Consider the following 22,831-nt stretch of genomic DNA (forward strand, 5'->3'; position numbering starts at 1 on the left):
ATGGGGAATCTATTGTTGCTGGGGTGGGGGGTCTTATATTACTGGAAGGGATCTACTGTTGAGGGAGAGGTCTATTTTTACTGGTTTCTGGAGGATCTATTGATGCTGGCTGCTGGGCGATCTGTTGTTTCTGATGGGGGGGTCTAATGTTGCTTGGGTGGATATTTTGTTACTGGGTGTGATATTTTGTTGTGGGTAGTTCACTGTTGCTGCAGGGAATCTATTGTTGTTGGGGTGGAGTCCATTGTTGCTGGGGGAGTCTATTGTTGTGTGGGGATCTATTGCTGGGATTCTATTGTTCCTGGCTGCAGGGGATCTATTTTACTGCTCTTCTTTTTATCATCAACATGTTCCATACAAATGATTTAGCACCACAAAATGATACTTGGTTCTGTATTCTCTAAAAGGGGCGGTACTGGTAGGTGGGTAGGGGGTGGAACTGTGGTCAGAGGTGGGTAGGGGCAGAGACAAGGGGTGATTCAGACGGGGGGGGGTTCCTGCACCTATTCTCAGAGAAAAAAAAGCCCTGCAACTATATAGATCAGACCAAAATGAGGGACAAATGAGGGAGAAAGAGGGACAGAGGGAAATTGCTCCAAATCAGGGACAGTCCCTCGAAATCAGGGACAGTTGGGACCTATGGATAAAAGTGCCCTATGGGCAATTGGTTAATTATGCTCTATATTATTAACTTAAACAGAAAGGAAAACAAAAATGAATTCCAGGAATCCAATGAGATCTGCAGGAAAGGGGACTTTACAGAACATTACTTCAAAAAGTTGGACTTTCCCTGAAAATCAGCAGCGATGTCCCGAGAGTACTACATTGCAAATTCAGGATTTTTCCTGTTTTCATGTCTTTGTTGGATTGTGTAATCCCCTCTCTGTCCCTCCTCCCTTCTGCAAACACCTGTTGTGAAAGCCTGCTGTTTATTTGACCATTTACTGGAATTCACCTCATCCTCTCCTCCCAAAGTCCATGTGCCCAACAACACCCTCTTATATCTACACAGGAGCCGGCCCCTCACTAATAGATGGGACAGCAGAAGAGGACAGGCAAGAGAAGTCCCCAGACTCCCGGCAAGATGATGCTGCTGCTTCTACTGGGCAGCTTAGCAAGTAAGTAATTGGGGTTGATTTACTAAAACTGGAGAGTGCAAAATCTGGTGCATCCTCTACATAGAAACCAATCAGGTTCCAGGTTTTATTGTCAAAACGTAATAGAACAAGCTGAAGCTGGAAGCTGATTGGCTGCCATGCACAGCTGCACCAGATTGTGCACTCTCCAGTTTTAGTAATTCTCCCCAACAGAGTTATAAATATTTCTCTGACTGCCCCTCTGCTGTTTTTCAGTGACCCCTGCCGATTTCACACTTTGAGGGGTGATTTACTAAAGGCAAATAGCCTGTTCACTTTGCAAGGGAATTTGCGACAGAGTTTAGTGAATTAGATGAAGCTTTGCTGACTTCCATCATCCAATCCCGTCCAAGGAAAAATGCCGTTTTTATTATTTTCCAAGCATGTGATTGGGAGTTCTTTGCAAAGTGGAATTTCCCCGCATTCCCTAAGCAGTGGGGGGAATTCCCTTCCAAAGTAAACAACCTACTTGCCTTTAGCAAATCAACCCTTTTGTTTTTCAAAAAGAGCCAGCCAAATGGTAGTGTTATGCCCCGTACACACGGTCAGACATTGATCGGACATTCCGACAACAAAATCCTAGGATTTTTTCAGACGGATGTTGGCTCAAACTTGTCTTGCATACACACGGTCGCACAAAGTTGTCGGAAAATCCAAACATTCTGAACGCGGTGACGTAAAACACGTACGTCGGGACTATAAACGGGGCAGTACTTAATAGCTTTCATCTCTTTATTTATTCTGATCATGCGTGGCACTTTGTGCGTCGGATTTGTGTACACACGATCGGAAATTCTGACAACGGATTTTGTTGTCGGAAAATTTTGTAGCCTGCTCTCAAACTTTGTGTGTCGGAAAATCCGATGGAAAATGTGTGATGGAGCCTACACACGGTCGGGATTTCCGACAACAAGGTCCTGTCACACATTTTCCGTCGGAAAATCCGACCGTGTGTACGGGGCTTTAGATGTAGAGAAGTGTTGGCTGAATTGATTTCACTGTGAACTCACACATTTTTTTGCTGTCGGCTAATTTGATTTAAAGATGAAAACAATCTTCTCTTTTTTTATTTCATTATGATGATTTTTTTTTTTTGCTGTATTTAGAGTAGTTTGGTTTACTCTATTTAGTGTGCTTTGTATTTGTGTTGTTTTTTTTCTCTTTTTTTCTTTTGTGTATTTAAGGGCTCATTTAGACTTGCGGTTGAGTCCTGTTTTTAGCACCCCCAACCACCTCAGTAAGCTGCAAAGACAGCAGACGGGGTGTTTACATGCTTTGTTTCATTCCCACAGCAAAAATGATCTCTCCTGTCTCATTTAGGCTGCATTCACATCTCTGCGTTTTGAATCGCGGGCAGATTTGCTGCGATTCTGCCCGCGATTTCAAAGCACCGAGGTGTGAATGACAAATCGCACAAATCACATTTGAGATGCCGTTTATTTGAATTGCATCTAAAATTGTGGGCGGCTCTGCCATGATTGTCCCGCTTCAATCGTGGCAACCTATATCGCGTGAAGCTTGTCGTCCAAAAAAAGGTTCAGGAGCTACTTTTGGGTGGCATCCTTTTGCGGGTTAGCGCGATTGCAGCGCACCGCAATTGCACATTACGCACTTTGATTATTTTTTACTATTTTTTACAATTTTATGGTTGTTGCTTTCTTCATGCAGTATTTTTTATATCTTTGGTCTTATATTAGACAATTTGAACACATCACCGTAGTGTGAAGGCTTTTCATTTTTACAGTGCACCACAATCGTCGCAATATATCGCACCGCGAGTTTAGGTTCCATTCAGATGAATGGCATGTCAGATGTTTTTTCTGCAATTTGTCATGCAAACCTCGGCGCTTTCAAATCACAGGCAGAATCATGGCAAATTTGCCCACGATTCAAAACTCAGAGATGTGAACGCAGCCACAATGGGCAGTAAGCATGGCAAATTTAAGCGGATGAGAATGCGAATGGAAATTTCTCCCAACCCAGTTGTGGCACATTGATGCGGAAATTACAGGGTTGAAACAGGCGGCCAGGAGGCGCCTTATCATCTCCTCACTGCCTGTCAAATACCTCTGAAAAGCGATACAAATATGGATTACTTTTAAGAGGCCCATTGGTTTAGACGTAAGTCTAAACTTAGCCTTACTGGTTTGTTTAAATCCTTTTTCCCAATTTTCTTTTTTACTGTCTGTTTTTTTTTTTGTTTTACATGTGTGAAAAATTGCAAATAAAATTTTGCATAAATAAACAAATAAATTGCATAAAAAGACTAATGCCTAGTGCATACAATGAAAAAATTTGATGAAAAAAACCGCCATCGGAGCGATCGTACGATAATCTGTTCGTTAGTACACAGCTTTCAAGAGTTGATCATGGCAGTTCATGCGAAATTATCCAAAGGGAGAAGCACCAAAATTTTTCTCGTATGATAACAGAGCGAACAATTTTCGTGTAATTAGTATAGTATCTGTACGAAAATAATCGTGTGACCAAGACTACGCATGCTATGAAACGAAAGAATACATTACAATACAATAAAAACACATTACATCACTTCTGAAGTTGTATTCTGTTGTATGAGAATTTTCGTAACTTTAGTAACTTATTGGTTTTCGATATGAGACTAGCATGCAAAAAAAATAAACAGACGATCATTTGTCCGATATTCTCATTGTGTGTACTAGGCATAACAAGGGGCCATTTTTTGGCACCAGAACAGGTCAACAGTGGCGGCTGGTAGGTTTTTGTTTGGGGGGGTGGCAAATAACTAAGCCCCCCCCACGGCAACTCAACCCCCCCGCCGCTGTCTGTCAGCCGGTCCACCGACACTTATCCCATCTAGACGTCCGAGGAGCGGTGGGGATCGGGCATCCGAGGAGCAGCAGTGGGGATCGGGCATCTGAGGAGCAGCGGTGGTGACCGGGCATCCATGCATGGGCTCTTCTACTCCTCGCTTCTGCCTTCTCCTCCCCTCCTCCTAGGCCTCCAATAGGAGCGTCTGTCCATTCAGTCAATAGGGTGATGGGTATCAGACCTGCTACCTGATTGGCCAGGAGGAGGATCAGTGTTGCAACAGCAAATATTAATTTGTGGTGGGATCGGAGCACACTCTCTGCAACCCAATCTCACTCTATTTTGAAGCCTGTTAGAGCCTCTGGCTTTAATCAAGTGCTTCACAAAAAAACCTGGCCGCTCTAATTGATGCGACAGGTGACCTGAAAGTGGCCGGACGCATTAATAGGGGGCGGCCGCGGCGGCAATGGATAGATTCAAGCTATGCATGAATCTATCCATTGCATGGAGGGGAGTGGCGAGGAGAGAGGGGGCGGCGCCTGGGGGCCCCTAATGGACAGGCCGCCACTGCAAGTCAAGGATAATAGGAAGGAGTTCTTTAGCCCTATGCAATGGCGACCCTAGGGGGGGGCCAGAGGGGGCCCTGACCCCCCCAACATTATGCTGTGCCCCACCATGTGCCCCCCCCCCAAAAAAAAACAAAACATTTTTTTTTTTACAAAAAATCAATGTCTAAGAGGGAGAGAGTCCCCCGTCAGCTCCTGCGGGTGATTCCTCCCCCCTCCCCTGCTCGCTGACACTGCATAATGCGAGCGTTCACACAACCACGGCCGCCCGATCTGCTCCTTCACCTGCATCCTCATTGGCAGAGAGAAGAGCGAGTTGCAGGAAGGACTCCACCAGGACTCTCAGTTACTGAAAAAACAGACTGATTTCTCCTGTCCTTAGGACAGGAGGACCAGCCTGTAAATTCCAAGAGATGCCAGACCAGCGCTGTCAATAGCAGGGGCAGGACAGCAAGAGGAGGCTAAGGAACCCCACAGTGGCAGAACACCAGGGCCCGGAGGCAAGACAACCTTTGCAACCCTGATAGTTCTCCCACTGCTTTGGATCCTTTTATTTTCTTGATATGCTGGTGACATATATCTCTTGTTTTCTGCCACCCTGGGGGACCCCAATACAGTAGGAAGGGAGCTCACTGCAGAACATGTGAAAGGGCCCGTTGTGAGGTCATAGTAAAGGGCCCCAGGATATATATATATATATATATATATATATATATATATATATATATATATATATATATATATACATTTTATAGTTGCCCCCCTACTTTTGTCCCTGTCCCCCCATGTGCCCCCCCTAAATTTGAAAGCTGGAGACGCCACTGGCCCTATGGGGTTGATTTACTGTGAAAAATTTAGTGCAGCTCTACATATAAACCAATCAGCTTCCAGGTTTTATTGTCAAAGCTTAATAGAACAAGCTGATTGGCTACCATGCACAGCTGCACCAGATTTTGCACTTTCCAGTTGTAGTAAATCACCCCCTAAACGTACCTTGAAAAACTAAACAACACTTTGGCATAGGTCCCAACTGTCCCTGATTTCGAGGGACTGTCCCTGATTTGGAGCAATTTCCCTCTGTCCCTCTTTCTCCCTCATTTGTCCCTCATTTTGGTCTGATCTATATAGTTGCAGGGCTTTTTTTTCTCTGAGAATAAGTGCAGGACCCCCCCCCCGTCTGAATCACCCCTTGTCTCTGCCCCTACCCACCTCTGACCACAGTTCCACCCCCTACCCACCTACCAGTACCGCCCCTTTTAGAGAATACAGAACCAAGTATCATTTTGTGGTGCTAAATCATTTGTATGGAACATGTTGATGATAAAAAGAAGAGCAGTAAAATAGATCCCCTGCAGCCAGGAACAATAGAATCCCAGCAATAGATCCCCACACAACAATAGACTCCCCCAGCAACAATGGACTCCACCCCAACAACAATAGATTCCCTGCAGCAACAGTGAACTACCCACAACAAAATATCACACCCAGTAACAAAATATCCACCCAAGCAACATTAGACCCCCCCATCAGAAACAACAGATCGCCCAGCAGCCAGCATCAATAGATCCTCCAGAAACCAGTAAAAATAGACCTCTCCCTCAACAGTAGATCCCTTCCAGTAATATAAGACCCCCCCACCCCAGCAACAATAGATTCCCCATCAGCAACAATAGACGCTCACATAAAATCAGATCCCCACCGGTGACAATAGATCCCCCAGCAGCCAACATCAATAGACCCTCCAGCACACCCCACACCCCATGCTATTACATACATTCAGTGCTGGAGGTGCCGGAACTGCGTTCCCCCGCGTTCCCGCTGAAAAAAGCTCTGTATAGTTGTATATAAAATGCACCTTTTTATCTTTCAAAAAAGTGTTTCCCAGTGCTAAATCTTTCATCCAAATTCTAAATTGCTGCATTTGTACATTTTAAAAGCCAATATAAAGGAATAGTAGTGGTAAAAAAAAGCCCTTGTGGATTTAATTAACCTTTTTTTTTTGGTTATTTCTTCTTTAGGGGGTGTGACAGGGGGCGTGTTTTATGCCTACATGCGTTTGTTAGTAGGTGTCCCTCATTCCCATCTCAGAATGTTGGGAGGTATGCTTTGGGATTGATTTACTAAAGGGAAATAGACTGTTCACTTTTCAAGGGAAGTAGCATTTTGCAAGGGTATTCACCCCAGAGCTTAGTGAATGAGGTGAGGCTGACTTCTATCATCCAATCATGTGTAAGCAAATGTGCTGTTTTTTATTTTCCTTGTATATGATTGGGTATTCTTTGCAAAGTAAAATTTCACCACGTTAACTGAGCTCTGGGGATTCCCTTGCCTATTTTGCTTAGAAAATCAACCTCTTTACCTTTCCATTTTACTAATATACATTTTGCCAAAATAGCAACATTCTGCAGAAAACCTCTGCTTTCCCCTGAAATTTTGGGGAAATATTTTAATTCTGATCATCCCTAGACATAAGATAACATGACAGAGCTGGTGGTTTTTAGACGGGGAAGTGTTCATATACTGTATATGTGGGCTTCTTTTGGAACTGTCCAGACACCTGAAAAAGAGCTGATTGTCTTTTCACGTCCAATCACGATTGCATACTGAGATAAAGCTTGACATCATTCCTGACAAAGAACAGAGTATTTTTAAAAGCTTGAGCAACACTCTGGGGTTGAAAAACTCATGGGAACGCACCGGAACGCACCTAAAATGCTCTGAAACACTCATGTTCTTATTTAAGGAAAAAAAAAGGGGGGGGGGGAATGCACTGGACTGCATCAAAAACGCGCCAAAAACGCATCAAAAACGCACTGGAACGAATCAAAAACACGCATGCAAAAAAAATCTGGAGCGCATCTGTGTTTCTATGGTATAAACTGGCCCTAAATGTTTAAAACAAACACAATAATACTTCCTTGTTTTTTTTTTCTAAGCATGCAGCTTTTAGAGATCTATATCTCATAAAAAAGGAGGTTAGGGTGCTCCTTCAGAAAATGCTAGTTGCTTGGCTTTTTCTGGCTTTTATGCCTTTTCATATATACAAGTGAAAATTTGTTTGGCACCTATGAACTCAAAATAGCAAGTTTGTAAAATATACATACAGTATATAAAATATATATGCAAACACAATAATAGCAATCTAATCAAACAAACTCTAAAAATATTACAAATAATGGAAAAATATTGTTCTACGCCCCCCTTTTATTAATCCCTTGCTTAGCTGTTTGTTTGACCATGTCCTGTGCAGACTGATTCTGAATGAGAAGGTCTGGTTCATTGTAATCACCTGGTGCATTCTCCATTCTGATGAGAACAGCTGCAGGGTCTGCAACCCTTTAGAAGTAATGAACCTTTAGGGAGTATCGCACCAAAAAAAAATGAGACTTCTATTCTACTTCTATGCCTAAAATCTGAGTTGTATCTTAGTGCAAACCTCTTGGGAAATGAATAACCAATTACACAAGGAGGAAATTACATTTTTGGGGGCATCCAGAACACAAACTGTGTACAGAACGCTTTTAAATTTGCAATATGGCAATACATTTTACAGAAAATTACAGCATTGCAGAATGAAAAAGAAATGTCATTTTTGTTAACATTAAATTACAGCATGGCTTGTTTAGTAATTGTATATGCTATAATTTTTTTTTTTTTTTAATTTGCTATATTTTTTTTCCACAAAAGTGGAGTTGGCCTTTAAGGTGAAAAAATACCCCAATACTTTACCCCCACTGATGAAAAGCACAGAACTAATAAGTGTTGCTTCTGTTCGTAGGCTAAGTGACAAGTTACTACGGGGTATAACCCAAACTTTTACTCTTTACTGTAAAATGGAGTAGAGAAAGACTAGAATTATACATCCTGTGGAGTTGTTATTGCTGTCTGTGTCTCGGCTAGGTTAATTCATCCTCTCTCTTTGACCTGGAGACTATTGTCACCAAGACCAAAAGCAATTGTAAAATTTTACAGAGGGCAGGCAGATGTCTTCCTGACTATTATTCATAGACAACTTTTGTGTATGGCAGCTCCAACGTGAATCTGTGACCAGCAAATGGACATTCAAGTACATTACTTACATAGGGGTTGATTTACTAAAGGAAAATAGATGCAGTTGCACTCTGCAAGTAAAGTTGCTCCAGGGCTTAGTAAATGAGGTAAAGCTTCACTTTGCAAAGAATACCCAATCACCTGCAAGGAAAATGTATAAAACTGCTTAGTCTTATCAAGCAGTTCATGAGCTTTAAAATAGTTCCTCACTGACCTCTGTAGGTGCAGGTACTGTGGATTAATGTATCCTCAGTGTTTACAGCAATGCTCAAGCCTGCATGTCTAAAGGCTTTCCAGCATCAGTAGGGAAGGGGATAGGATAGCAAACTGTATCAATGTCTTATTTTAACGAATAATTGGGGGCAATGGCGGCTGGTGCTCAAAAACCTATCAATTGCAGCCCCACTGTGCCCATCAAATGCAGACACTGTGCCCATCAAATGCAGACACTGTGCCCATCAAATGCAGACACTGTGCCATCAAATGCAGACACTGTGCCATCAATTTCAGCCACTGTGCCCATCAAATGCAGCCACTGTGCCATCAAATGCAGCCACTGTGCCCATCAAATGCAGCCACTGTGCCATCAAATGCAGCCATTGTGCCCATCAAATGCAGCCACTGTGCCCATCAAATGCAGCCACTGTGCCATCAAATGCAGCCACTGTGCCCATCAAATGCAGCCACTGTGCCCATCAAATGCAGCCACTGTGTCATCAAATGCAGCCACTGTGCCCATCAAATGCAGCCACTGTGCCCATCAAATGCAGCCACTGTGTCATCAATTGCAGCCACTGTGCCCATCAAATACAGCCACTGTGACTGCCCGCCCACTCGCTGACTGCCCGCCACTTACCCCATCTTGGTGGGGCTGTCAGGCAGCGGGTGACGGCGGCGAGCTGTGGGAAGGAGGGATGAGCAGGGGGTCAGGCGGCAAGCTGTGGGATGGTGGGATGAGCAGCGGGTCAGACAGCGGCTCCTGTGTCTTCCATTTGTCTCTTCTTCCTTCCTGCTAGGCATCCAATCAGAGCGACTGTATCTTCAGCCGATCAGGTGACGGGTATTAGACCTGTGCCTCCTGATTGGCTGAGAGGCGGTTCAGTGTTAGAAAAGCGAATATTCATTCGCATTTCTAACATACCTGGGTGAGCACAATGCTCTGCGCTCCGAGTCCACCCTTTTGGAAGCCTATTAGAGCCCTTGGCTCTAATCAGCCGGCACAGTGATGTAGTGGGTAGCACTCTCGCCTAGCAGTAAAAAGGGTCGCTGGTTCGAATCCCAACCACGACACTACCTGCCTGAAGTTTGCATGTTCCCCCTGTGCCTGCGTGGGTTTCCTCCGGGTACTCCGGTTTCCTCCCACACTCCAAAGACATGCAGTTGCTCTAGAGCTTAGTAAATGAGCAGAAGCTCTGCTGACTTCCATCATCCAATCATGTGCAAGCAAAAATGCAGTTTTTTTATTTTTATTTTCCTTGCACATGATTGGGTATTCTCTGCAAAGCAAAGCTTTACCTCATTTACTAAACCTTGGAGAAACTGCACTTTGCAAAGTGCACTGTCTTTTTGCCTTTAGTAAATCAACCCCATTGTGCGTTCTCCTATAGAACATCTGACCAAATGTGCCATCCTATAGATGTGCATACTGGATGATCAAGCATTCTTTGCAGCACCACTTGGTTTCGGGTTAACCGTTAACTTTCAGATTGCACTGCATTGCATCAGACACCAATGTTGCAAAGTTCTGCTTTATCTCTGGCTCTGGTGAAGTGAGAGATAAACCATGACCAGACCTGGCTGCAAGTCGTAAGATGGAGTGTTGTGTCTCAGGGATGTCAACTTTTAATTGCATTGTTAACACAACATTATATTACAACGTAGGTTAGTTTTGTCACAAAGATTTTGGTGTGAAAGTATTAGGCTAGGTTTATGGCTGTAGTAGGTCAAAAAGAGCCCCAAATGAAAAATCCCCAGGAGTCCAAAGTCTTTTTTGTTTAACTGGTTACAACAAGCAGGGCACAAGACATCCAATGCATTTCAGGGGCACACGATCCCCTTAATTTTTTTTGGGTTCAAGTAATGACAATAAAATCTGTGCCCAGCAATGCACCCCTCTACCAGTACCTCTTAGGTTTATGGCTGTTTTATGGATAGGGGTAGAGTTGAAGGGTCAGTCAACACATAGACATAATGGTCCCAGGATTTAGAGTTGAACAATTGCTTATCTAGGAAGTAATTTTGTAAAACCATTTTTCTATGATGAACGTTATGGGTTTTTTTTAACACATGGTAAGTACCACTTCCCCCATACCACACAAACTCCAGCAGTGAAAGGAGGCTTGGCCATACTATTAATTTGTTAAGGCAAAGAGAAATGCGCAAAGAACAATGGAAAACCAAGAGGAATCACCTGTCATTGATCTGACAACAATAAACTGAAATGTGACTGTGTGTTATTGAACTTGGTTAAAAGAACACATAAATGTAGCTTGAATAAATGTATGAATTATCCTATACCTTACTATTGTAGCACCCTCCCAGTGAAGAGTAGGCTGCTAGGTAAATTTAGTTTAGCTCCTCTGCAGCGGAGGTTGATTGTTTAGGTCTGCTCAGTGTATCACAGGCTGCTGCTCTAATTACTTCCCCCTGTATTCTAGAGCGGCCTTTTTCTACCAGGGTGCCTTCGGGTTGCTTCAGGGGTGCCTTGGCAAAATACCTATTGTCAAAAAATAGTATGCAAGCCAGCGGAGGGATCAAGACTGCCTTTAAGTTACACAAAGCCACATGTTTTCATTGTGCACCATTACAACCTTCTAGCTGCTGGCGTCCTAACAACCTATGATGTCATTGGTTGATAAGGGGGGCGTTGGGCCCCTGCACAACATCTTTGTTTGCCCCTCTCCATCAGCACTGGGGTTACACTAGCTGAGTGAAAGAGAAAAACTGAGGGAGAAGAAAAACATTGGAATACCAGTGTGCAAAGGTGTGTTTGCTTTGGAAGAATAACTCACCTCTAACATTGGGTGTCCTACATGTGTGGATGTGGCTGCATTATGTAAAACTATTAGTTTAGCTGTTTACATTGGGGTGCCATCAGATTGTGCATAATTTTAAAGGGTGCCTTGACTAAAAAAAGGTTAAAAAACACTGTTCTAGAGGACTCTAGAATTATAGTGGGAGGAAGAACAGAGTAAGCAGCCTGAATATTTATGGGTGGTCTCCAGCCAATCCCTGGGGAGGTGTGCCCAGGAGGTGGTGAAAATAAAATAGACTGGGGCCTGAGGCAGAGCAGCAGAGTCCCTGGGTCCAGTCCTGCTGGAGGAGACCCTGTGCAGGGACTCTGCCCTTGGGGCAAGATTTTTGAAGGTGCCACTAAGAAGACATCAAGGTTCCAGCTGAGGCTTCAGATGGGGGGCCTATTCGAAAAAGCTTACTTCTGGAGTTCGTTTGGGTCTGAAAAAGCTCACTGGAGATAGTACCAGGAGGAAGTTGGAAGAGAAGTGACCAGCTGTCCCTTGGCGGTGTGAGGGTGTCTCCAGCACTGGAGAGGGCCCGGTGGATATCGGAAGGAGGCAACCGATGATCCTGTGGCCATGTGAGTAATTGACCCTGGTCCTGGAAGTTAGTGACTGTGTGCAGCTCTATCCTGGTCCATTTGGGAAAAGCCCTACTCTTCTGCCAGCAATAGATTCTGTGGGACATTCTTTGTAGCTCAGCAAGCTAGAGAAGAGTCCTCAAAGCATTCAGTTCTGCAGTATCCCATGCCCCTTCACCCCCATCCAAGTTCTATGTTCCTATAAATCCTAAAAAGACACCCTAGACTATTTCTTTGAGCTAGCAAAAGAAAGGAGAAAATGCTGTGTGTGCCCTAACTGGGGGAATAGGGCCAAATTCACCAATGGCTCGTTGAGGGGGTGCGCTACACTATTAAACAAGACTAAGTCTTCATATACTGTATGGTGTTAGATCCGTCACATTGGATGCCATGAGCAGGTTCTATATGACATAGAGACTTTGATTGGCTGCTCAGCTCGGGGGAAAGCAAGGTATAAGCGTGCTGGATGGAGCTCCTAACAGATAACAGGAAGTATTTTACCGCTCTCATTAGGTTTTTTAAGGCACTAGAAATATCCTGGCTAGGCAGATGGTTTTTAATTTAAACCATTGCTTATATTGTATTGATTTATATTTTCAGTCACATTTTCAGTCACTGTTACATTGACACACTCTTTCTTGTTCCAGTGTCCATTGCTGCCCCTATTAATGAGTGTAACCTTGACAAAGTGGCCATTGTCGGTGGCACCTACAAAGTAAGTGAAGATGGCGAAAAAGTGGAGTATAGCTGTCCGAAAGGAAAGTATCCATTCCCATCTGCTACACGTGAGTGTGAGAGGAATGGGCAATGGACAAATGAAAAGCAGAAAGCTATATGTAGAGGTAACTACTTTATTTATTTATTTTTTTTTTTACTATGGCCTATTATCCTTCTATGCTGTGTCATTACCTAACTCTTCTTAGGCGGTGTCACTCATTGCTCTCTCCTGTGCCGTATACTCACCCAACTCCTCTTGGGTAGTGTCACTCATTGCCCCCTCCTATGCGATATCAGTGACTGTCTATTCTTGAGCTTTGTCACCTATTGACCCCTCTTGTGCTTTGTCATTAGCTGACTCCTCCTGGGTGTTGCCTCTGTTCCCTTCTGTGCTGTATAAGTACCTGCCTCATCCGGTGCCATTCTCTACCCCAACCCCTGTGCCGTATCTATGTCTTCCCCTTCCTATGTGCCACTGTCTCCTTCTGTGCTGTGCCACTATGTACCCTATGCCATTTTAATTGCCTGACTCCCTGTCTGCTGTTGTTTGCTACTTTTATTTGCCTGCTTCTGCCTGTTTTATAAGAAATATGGAACAAAAAGGGAGGGGGGGGACGCAAGACCAATGGTAAACTCCAAATTAGGAGGTCTGTTTACTGATAAAAGGTCAAGCAACAAGCCAATTTTTTTCTTAGACCCCTTTCACACTGGGGCGGTTTGCAGGCGTTATTGCGCTAAAAATAGCGCCTGCAAACTGCCCCTAAACAGCCTCCGCTGTTTGTTCAGTGTGAAAGCCCGAGGGCTTTCACACTGAAGCGGTGCGCTGGCAGGAGAAGAAAAAATCTCCTGTCAGCCGCTTCTTTGGAGCGTTGAAGGAGCGGTGTATTCACCACTCCTAAACCGCTCCTGCCCATTGAAATCAATGGGACAGCCTGGCTATACCGCGGGGGTTAAAACCGCACTGCTAGCGGCCGAATACCGCGGTAAAACAGCGCTAAATGTAGCGCTGTTTTACCGCCGACGCCCCCTACCGCCCCAGTGTGAAAGGGGCCTTAGGGTTACAGAGGAACCTTTTTCATCAGGGCTGGTTCAGGGGATAAGAATGCTTGAACTATAGAGAATCATGATGTTGGTAAGATCTCTAAATTTCCATGGATAGGAGTACACAGATTGTAGAACATTCTAAATTAAAGGCAGCTTTCAAGAGACTTTTTTATTTGCAAAAACACCCCATCTGTGACGGAAAGGAAGACTTTATCCTGTCCCACCGCCTTTTCTTATGATCTTTACTCTTTTTATGCATAAAAAGAAAAAATTGGCGGGACTTTGAATGAGGCACAAAAGACGTGTCTCCGTCCCTATATTGGTTACTAAGAGGAAAAGTTCGGGACTTTGAATGAAGCATATGACAGACCATAAAATGAATAGGCATATTTATTGTCAAAAGGTATATCTAGCACATAACATGTACATGCAGAATATGTACAAAAATTGTCAGGAAATATATCTAGCACATAATATATACATTCAAAATTCATATATGTACAAAACATGAATACATTATATATATATATATATATATATATATATATATATATATATATATATATATACACACACACACACACACACACACACACACACACACAATGTGTTGGTGTCAAAGCACATACCAGTGGCCGGTATATAAGGTTCCATATGATGAGTAAGAAATAATAATAATTAAAACTGTAGGAATATAAAAAGAACATGGCAAATTAAAGTCATGACTGCATCCTAAATAGGTCCGACGCGTTTCGTAAAAAACACTCTTTAGGGGCGAATGCATCAGCACGTCTAAAAAAGACCAATAAATCTAATAAGAAACCTCAGAGATAATGTAAATATGTATAATAACAAAGAAAAGGAGTGTCCAATCCTGCAAAACTTACGTAGAGCTAATAAGCAGAACATACGGTATGGTCCAAACAGGTACCCGTGGGGTTTACTCTTTTTATGAGTAACAGCCACCTGAAGAATGTTAACATCTGGAACATCCAGGAGCATTGGATGCCTGTATCCCTGACTGCACACTGTAGTTCCATCTGTCAACCCCTACATCACTAATGTGTTTAGTGACTAGAGCCCGGGAACCAGGTATTCCTGGAGGTGTGTTGGATGTAAAGAGGCCACAGCTCTGTGAAGATCTGAGAAACGGACATAAACACAGCTATGTATAACAGGTCTTCTTTTGCAGGTGTTGGGTTTTTCATTTTGTAAAAGTGGCTTTAAAAGATGGTGGGGTTGCTTTAGCATGTAGGCAGGTGAAGTCTATAGTCTCCACTGCAGGTGACGCTCATTCACAGTGGCAATGCAGATGGGAAAGGAAGTTAAAAGAAGCTGTGTTCCTCTATGATTTCCTTGCTCGGGCAGTGATCAGGTTGAATGCACATACCCCATGTGACCCTGGCGGTTTAAGTTCATTTTTACAGAAAATCAGTAAGGTGAACTTACATTGGACCCCCTCCCCATCGCGCCCGGTCACTGCTGACCTGGAGTCAGGCGATACCCCGTTCTGACACATTGTATAGACACTTTACCGGTCTGGGGTTTTGAAATCCCTGCGGCTTTCTCTCCTCTTCTCTAGTGCTGACAGGACGGCTATGCGGTTCTGATTGGTCAGCGTTGCCCATGTGATGGCGCCAACCACCTAGAATGCCTTCATTTACGAGGTACGTTTAGGAGATTAGGCTGAGGGGATTTCTAATTCCCACTTATCCGATGTGTCAGGAACGGGTGATCGCCGGACTCCAGGTCAGCGGGTCTGGGGGGGGGGGGGGTCCAGTGCACATACAGATTTTTCTGTAAAGGTGAAACTACCCTTTAAGATTCGAAACCCCTGGGTTGCTTTATGTGAGTGGACAGGTTAGGGACAAATTATTATTATTTATTATTAAACAGGATTTATATAGCCCCAACAGTTTGCGCAGCGCTTTACAACATGAGGGCAGACAGTACACTTACAATACAAATCAATACAGGAGGAATCAGAGGGCCCTGCTCGTTAGAGCTTACAATCTAGAGGATTAGGGACAAGTTCTCCATTGGACAAGGACAGTGGCAGCACAAGGTTCCGGTGGGGTGAGCAGGGACTACATTTACCTCTTCAGCAAGCTTCCCATTTGGGTTAGGCCGCACTTCGCTCCTTGTGGCAGATGCTGTCTGCATCCCTGAGTCCTCTGTCTGCTGTCAATTTGCTACGTAGTTGTAAGTGGCACCAGAAGGGTGAGCTTCCCGCCGGGCCTGTTTATGTTGTTGACCAACTGTTTCAATACAACATTCTTTGACAATAGAGACTCTGAGTGTTTAACACACCCCACTGCACCTACCCAACAAGCAGTTATTTTGGCACACAAATATCAAGATTACCTTTAAATGAGAATTATCTACAATCCAAGTATTCCTATTCAGAAAGTTTCCAGATTGTATCAGAGTTCTCTTTAGTTTGAGTATTCCTATCACCTGAAAGCTTGAAACCCAGATGGAGGGGGTCCCTCTAATCCCCAAAATGCTTTGGCTTGACCCTCTGTTAATAAACTGATTTTCTTACCATTGTCCTATATTTTGCATATAAGGCCTGAAATGTTGCCCAGTGGCTTTTTGGTTTGACAGATACCTCACCAAAATCTTGCAGTTCGAAATGTGGAAGGCCATACAGAAGGAAACCTTGCATTTAGGATATGGAACCAAGAATCTTCCTCCTGTTCTGTTTCACTGCTTGCCTTCTTCTCTGCTGTGACTACCTGTCTTTGCGCAGTTTCCTTACACTATCACTTTTCACCTGTGCCTTTGAATACAGTTCACATGTTCTTCTATATTACTGATCTTTTATAGCTGTTGAATGTCCCAAGCCAGTCATGTTCGAAGGTGGAGAGTTTGAACCGCGAAAAGCAAAGTATTTTGTGGGTGATGAACTGTTTTTCGAGTGCTGGGGTGGATTCACAAGGTCTGGACCTGAAAACCGCACCTGTCAGGAGAATGGAAAATGGAGTGGAGAAACAACAATATGTGATGACCAAGGTGAGAATTTCAGATTAGGGATGGTTTTCTATATTGGAAAATGAGGGAGCGTTCATTGAGAAGGTTAAAAAATTTACAGGTATATCAAATATGAAAATTATGTAAAGTTATGAAAAGTATGTAGAATTATGTAGCATAGACAGAAGAATAATATTTTGGAATAGCCCTACATCTCAGCCTGTAAAACTGATAATCGGCATGTGCTCTCTGGTTGGAGCAACATTCTATTTCTAAGCCTGCTGTAGCTCAAAGTTGCAAAGGAGTTTGCATGTAAAAGGGTCTTCATAGTTGGCCGATTCTGGTGCCAAGCACAAGTCCCCATCCCTTCTCCAGTCCAGCTAGAGCACAATCCCACCTGCTGAGACTGACCCCTCTGCCATCTTGTACCCTACTCCTCACCATAGACCTTTAAATGCAAAAGAAGAAATATCCACACGATAGTTAGCTGCATTGCACTTGTTCAGGGAATGGAAAGACAATCACATCACAGGGACATACATTCCAGTCACTTGACATACACAGTCAATCACATATTGTGGACAGTCCGCATTAATTACAAGTGAAAGCACATGCCACACCTCACGGCCATCTCTCTACAGTCTCTCTTCTGCCCTGGGTCAGAAGTACTCACGGGATTGTGTTCTCTGTAGACACTTTCTACCTGCGTACATCTCTCCCAGGATTCCTCCAGTAAAGCAGCCCCATACAGGTGTAGGCAGGTGCAGTCTACTTTCTCTACTGGAGGTGGTGCTCAACCACAGCAGCATTGCAGAGGGAGAAAAAGTCAAGAGAAACCTGATTCTTCTATGTTTTCCTGAGTCTCTGGGGGAGCTTGGATGCTGCTGCCCCATGGGACTCTGGCGGCCCCTTTTTGCGTCAACCAGTGTCTACTGAAGATCCTGGCTCCCCGGTTTGGTACGCATTTTGCGTGTGGGTAGTGTAGAGACAGGTTATTCGTCTGACAGGGACAGTATAATGCCGCGTACACACGAGCAGACTTTACGGCAGACTTGGTCCTGATGACTGGAGTCCGTCGGATAATTCGATCGTGTGTGGGCTCCAGCTGACTTTTTTTTCCCAAAAGTTTGACGGATCTAGAAATGAAACGTGTTTCAAATCTTTCCAACGGACTCAAGTCCGGTCGAAAAGTCCGCTCGTCTGTATGCTAGTCCGACGGACAAAAAAACGACGCTAGGGCAGCTATTGGCTACTGGCTATCAACTTCCTTGTTTTAGTCCGGTCGTACATCATCACGTACGAATCCGTCGGACTTTGGTTGATCGTGTGTAGGTAAGTCCGTTCATTCGGAAAGTCAGTTGATAAGTCCCCCAGACCTAGTCTGTCAAAAAGTCCGCCTGTGTGTACGTGGCTTTAGAGGTAGGAAGAGGTTCCAGATGAGTAAGGAAAGAGCAGGGACACGCTAACCTTCCTGGATGCTTTCCTGTTTGAGCACAGACCGGCCAGGCCGCATTCTATTCCCCAAGACAGGTGCTGTTGGAGCATCCAAGAACTGCTGCACACTGGGGTTGGATTACTAAAACTGGGGAGTGCAAAATCTGGTGCAGCTGTGTGTTATAGCCAATCAGCTTCTAACTTTAGCTTCTTCAATTAAGCTCTGACGAAAAAAAACAACAACTGGAAGCTGATTGGTTTCTATGCACAGCTGCTTTAGATTTTGCACTTTCCAGTTTTAGTAAATCTACCCCACTGTTCTCTGACACATTCTGTGGGTGCACCCGGTCGGGTGGTCTTCCCGCCCGGTAATTGTGTTTGTTTGGACTTAAATTACAATGCAGTTTTGTTATCATCTGGACCATGAGTGTTTCTAGCCACCACACCACGCTGCACCTCCCCACACATGGATGGATTTCAAGCATGGCCTACAAGGCCTTATGTAATCTGCCCTAGCCCCCACCTCCTTAAAGCTGAGTCACGCTGCGTGTTTTGAGTGGTCCCTGCTGTCTTCTGGGACCCGTGTGTCTCCCAGAAGACAGCAGGGGAGGACTGCGGAGGAGGGGCCGGACATGGCGTAGATTGTTGTGGATTCTGTGGAAGCAAATACCTGTGTTAGACAGGTATCTGCTCCCTCCTCCCCCCTGAAAGGTGCCAAATGTGACACCAGAGGGGGGAGGAATCCAAAAAGCGGAAGTTCAATTTTTGGGTGGAACTCCGCTTTAAGGAACAGAAAGTTTCCAGCCAGCTACTCCTGCATACAGGTCCAATCCACCCGCCCCTCTTGCCCTGTCCAGGGCCCACGTTTGTAGGTTACATTCCTACATATGTAAGGTGTATGGCTCCCATGCCCCAAGAGACTCTGTGTCCCTCCCCTTCTAGCTTATATACCCCTGACATCACTTGTGGGAGGGCTTTACCTAAGAGGGCCTAGCACCTAATGTCCCTACCTTCTGTGCCAGATACTATTCCGATACGGAACCACCTAGTGGCAAAGCAGTTAACTGCACCTGCCTACATGCAGAGTATAAAATCATGGGATAAGGGCCCGCATTTCCATCTAGAAATGGATTCTGAATCTGGAACGGCACAAAGGGTCAATTGACACCAGATAGGTTGGCACATTTTCAACGTATGCCAGCACAAGGACTGTAAAAAATAAGGTACGTGAATGGGAGCAGTTCACACTGGTGCATTGAACTGATATACACTGGTGTAGTGATGGCCCCGCTGGGTTGATACGTGTTACAGCTTCCACACATTTCATCCTGATGCCAGACATCTATTAGACACACTTCTCAGTCAATGAATAGTCTCTTGCTTGTTTTTGTTGTTTTTATTAGGGGATTGAACTTGGTTGGGGAAAGGGGACATGGGATGCCCATAGGATAAATTGTACTTTGTAGAATAAAAGGAACTGTATCACACTTCTCAGCAGAACAAGATGGCTGACCCTAAACTTTACAGCCTTTTACCTCAGAATTAGTCAGAGCTCCTCACATGCACCCCATGTCACTCCAGCTCTCTTGCCCTGTCCCTTTTCCAGAACCTTCTCCCTGGAAACAGAGGAGGCACCCAAGAGCTGAAGTACATGTCAATCACCTACTGCTACACTAAACCACTCCCCTGTCCCAGATCAAAACAAACAGACCTAGCTCACAGCATAGGCCTGCCTAAATTTACCTGCGCTGGCAGCTTACACCAAAACCTATACTAGCACCTACCTAAGGTAGAGGGTGTTACACTGGTTTGAAATAGAAAAGGGAAAACAAGCCCTACTCTTTTCAATGGAACACATGGTACATAGTTGCCAAAATTGTAAAAAAAATTTTAGGGACACTTTTTTGGCTGTAGGCGGAGTTTTGTTATAATTAGGGGAGGCGGCATGCATCTGTGGGCGTGGCACAGGGGAAAAGTAAAAATGAGGCGCGCTTTGCGCGCCGCGGCAAGGAATGGGCGTGGTTTACGCAAAATAGTGGGCATGTCTTAAAGGGGCGTGGCTCAAAGGGGGTGTGGTTAGAGTCTGAGATGAATGAGGGATGGAGAGGGAAAGGGGGGGAGAGGGATGGAGGGACAGCAGCCCCAGATCCTACACAACAATGGAAATATGTGTATTCTAGAAAGTTTAACAATCAGCAGATAAAGATACTCCAAACACCTGGTGTTAGCACTTCAATCATCCCGGCATCATGGTTGTTATGGTGTCAGGATGATTGAAGTGTATTATTTCTATTATTACATTGTAATATAAAATTAAATCATTCAACTCAGCAGAGCCCCCCTCACATCAGGAGTCCTCAGCGGAGCCCCCCTCACATCAGGAGTCCTCAGCGGAGCCCCCCTCACATCAGGAGTCCTCAGCGGAGCCCCCCCTCACACCAAGAGTCCCCAGCGGAGCCCCCCTCACATCAGGCATCCTCAGCGGAGCCCCCCCTCACACCAGGAGTTCCCAGCGGAGCCCCTTCTCACATCAGGAGTCCCCAGCGGAGCCCCTTCTCACATCAGGAGTCCCCAGCGGAGCCCCTTCTCACATCAGGAGTCCCCAGCGGAGCCCCCCTACACCAGGAGTCCCCAGTGGAGCCCCCTCACACCAGGAGTCCCCAGCGGAGCCCCCCTTCACATCAGGAGTCCCCAGCGGTGAATCTGCCGCCATTACAGAGGGCCAAGGGGGAACAAAATAATGTCTCCACCGGCCGCGTGGTTACAAAAGAACCACTGCCCACCCCTGCCCCTTTCCATAACAGACTGGCAGCGGGGAGGAGTGGGGCAGAGCGGGGATGGCCGGGATGGGCGCAGAGGGGCGAAGGGTGGGCGGAGCGTGGGGGGGTGGGCGGCGCTTCAGCAGCTCGGTTTTTATTGTAGCCACCCAGCTCCACTCCACTTCTGGTCTTCTCAAAAACGGCCGCGGATCCCTAGCGGCGGCAGCGAAAAATCGGGAAAAAGTGGATTTCTTGGGACAAGAAAAAGAGTCTAAATCCGGGGAATGTCCCGGGAAATTCGGGACAGTTTGTAAGTATGCATGGTAACGTGTGTCAGTGCAGCGCAACGCACATCAAAGAGCAAAGAGTTTGACTCTTCTGCTGTGCCCTAGACCATGCTTCAGGAAGTGAGGAGAAAAGTGCATGTGAAAATGCAACATGCCAACGTACATCAATGCATATGTCTTTACCTGTACTCAACGCACACTTTGAGCTGTGAATGGATCCATCATAATTAAACACTTCTAGCCCCTGATTTTACTGTCTTGACTTTCAATATTGTTTCAGTTGGTGCATACATTTTACATTCTTTTGTTAACATATATGTTTTTTTACATTATAGCTAGTAAATTAATATATAGAACAGTAGAGGTGAATGAGCTTTAAGGAGGCCTGGTTATTCTGTAGGGTGTGAGATGGGTACCTTCTTGTATGTATTTCAGCATCTAAGATCTGTAAACACATTCTTTTAACCACTTCAGCCCCGGACCATTATGCTGCCTAAGGACCAGAGGTCTTTTTCCAATTTGGCACTGCGTCGCTTTAGCTGCTAATTACGCGGTCATGCAATGCTGTACCCAAACGAAATTTGCGTCCTTTTCTTCCCACAAATAGAGCTTTCTTTTGATGGTATTTGATCACCTCTGCGGTTTTTATTTTTTGCGCTATAAACGGAAAAATACCGAAATTTTTGAAAAAAATGATATTTTCTACTTTTTGTTATAAAAAAAAATCCAATAAACTCAATTTTAGTCATACATTTAGGCCAAAATGTATTCGGCCACATGTCTTTGGTAAAAAAAATGTCAATAAGCATATATTTATTGGTTTGCGCAAAAGTTATAGCGTCTACAAACTAGGGTACATTTTCGGGAATTTACACAGCTTTTAGTTTATGACTGCCTATGTCATTTCTTGAGGTGCTAAAATGGCAGGGCAGTACAAACCCCCCCCAAATGACCCCATTTTGGAAAGTAGACACCCCAAGGAAATTGCTGAGAGGCATGTTGAACCCATTGAAAATTTATTTTTTTTGTCCCAAGTGATTGAATAATGACAAAAAAAAAAAAAAATTTACAAAAAGTTGTCACTAAATGGTATATTGCTCACACAGGCCATGGGCCTATGTGGAATTGCACCCCAAAATACATTCAGCTGCTTCTCCTGAGTACGGGGATACCACATGTGTGGGACTTTTCAGGAGCCTAGTCGCGTACGGGGCCCCGAAAACCAATCACCGCCTTCAGGATTTCTAAGGGCGTAAATTTTTGATTTCACTCCTCACTACCTATCACAGTTTTGAAGGCCATAAAATGCCCAGATGGCACAACCCCCAGCCAAATGACCCCATTTTGGAAAGTAGACACCCCAAGCTATTTGCTGAGAGGCATGTTGAGTCCATGGAATATTTTATATTTTGACACAAGTTGCGGGAAAGTGACAATTTTTTTTTTTTTTTTTGCACAAAGTTGTCACTAAATGATATAT

At 44.6% G+C, this 22,831-nt stretch overlaps 1 protein-coding gene across 1 annotated transcript in view; it reads left to right on the plus strand.

The window, feature by feature from the left end:
- The first annotated feature begins 960 nt into the window (after positions 1-960).
- Positions 961-22,831, plus strand: part of LOC141107588 (complement factor B-like) — a 75,234-nt gene continuing 53,363 nt past the window's right edge. Inside the window, exons 1-3 of the mRNA XM_073598432.1 lie at positions 961-1,118; positions 12,785-12,979; positions 16,728-16,913. Coding sequence (XP_073454533.1) covers positions 1,034-1,118; positions 12,785-12,979; positions 16,728-16,913 — 466 coding nt within the window. The 5' untranslated portion in view covers positions 961-1,033. The remainder of the gene's footprint in view (positions 1,119-12,784; positions 12,980-16,727; positions 16,914-22,831) is intronic.

Source organism: Aquarana catesbeiana, linkage group LG09 (genome assembly GCF_042186555.1).
Source record: "Aquarana catesbeiana isolate 2022-GZ linkage group LG09, ASM4218655v1, whole genome shotgun sequence".
Taxonomy (NCBI): Eukaryota; Metazoa; Chordata; class Amphibia; order Anura; family Ranidae; genus Aquarana; species Aquarana catesbeiana.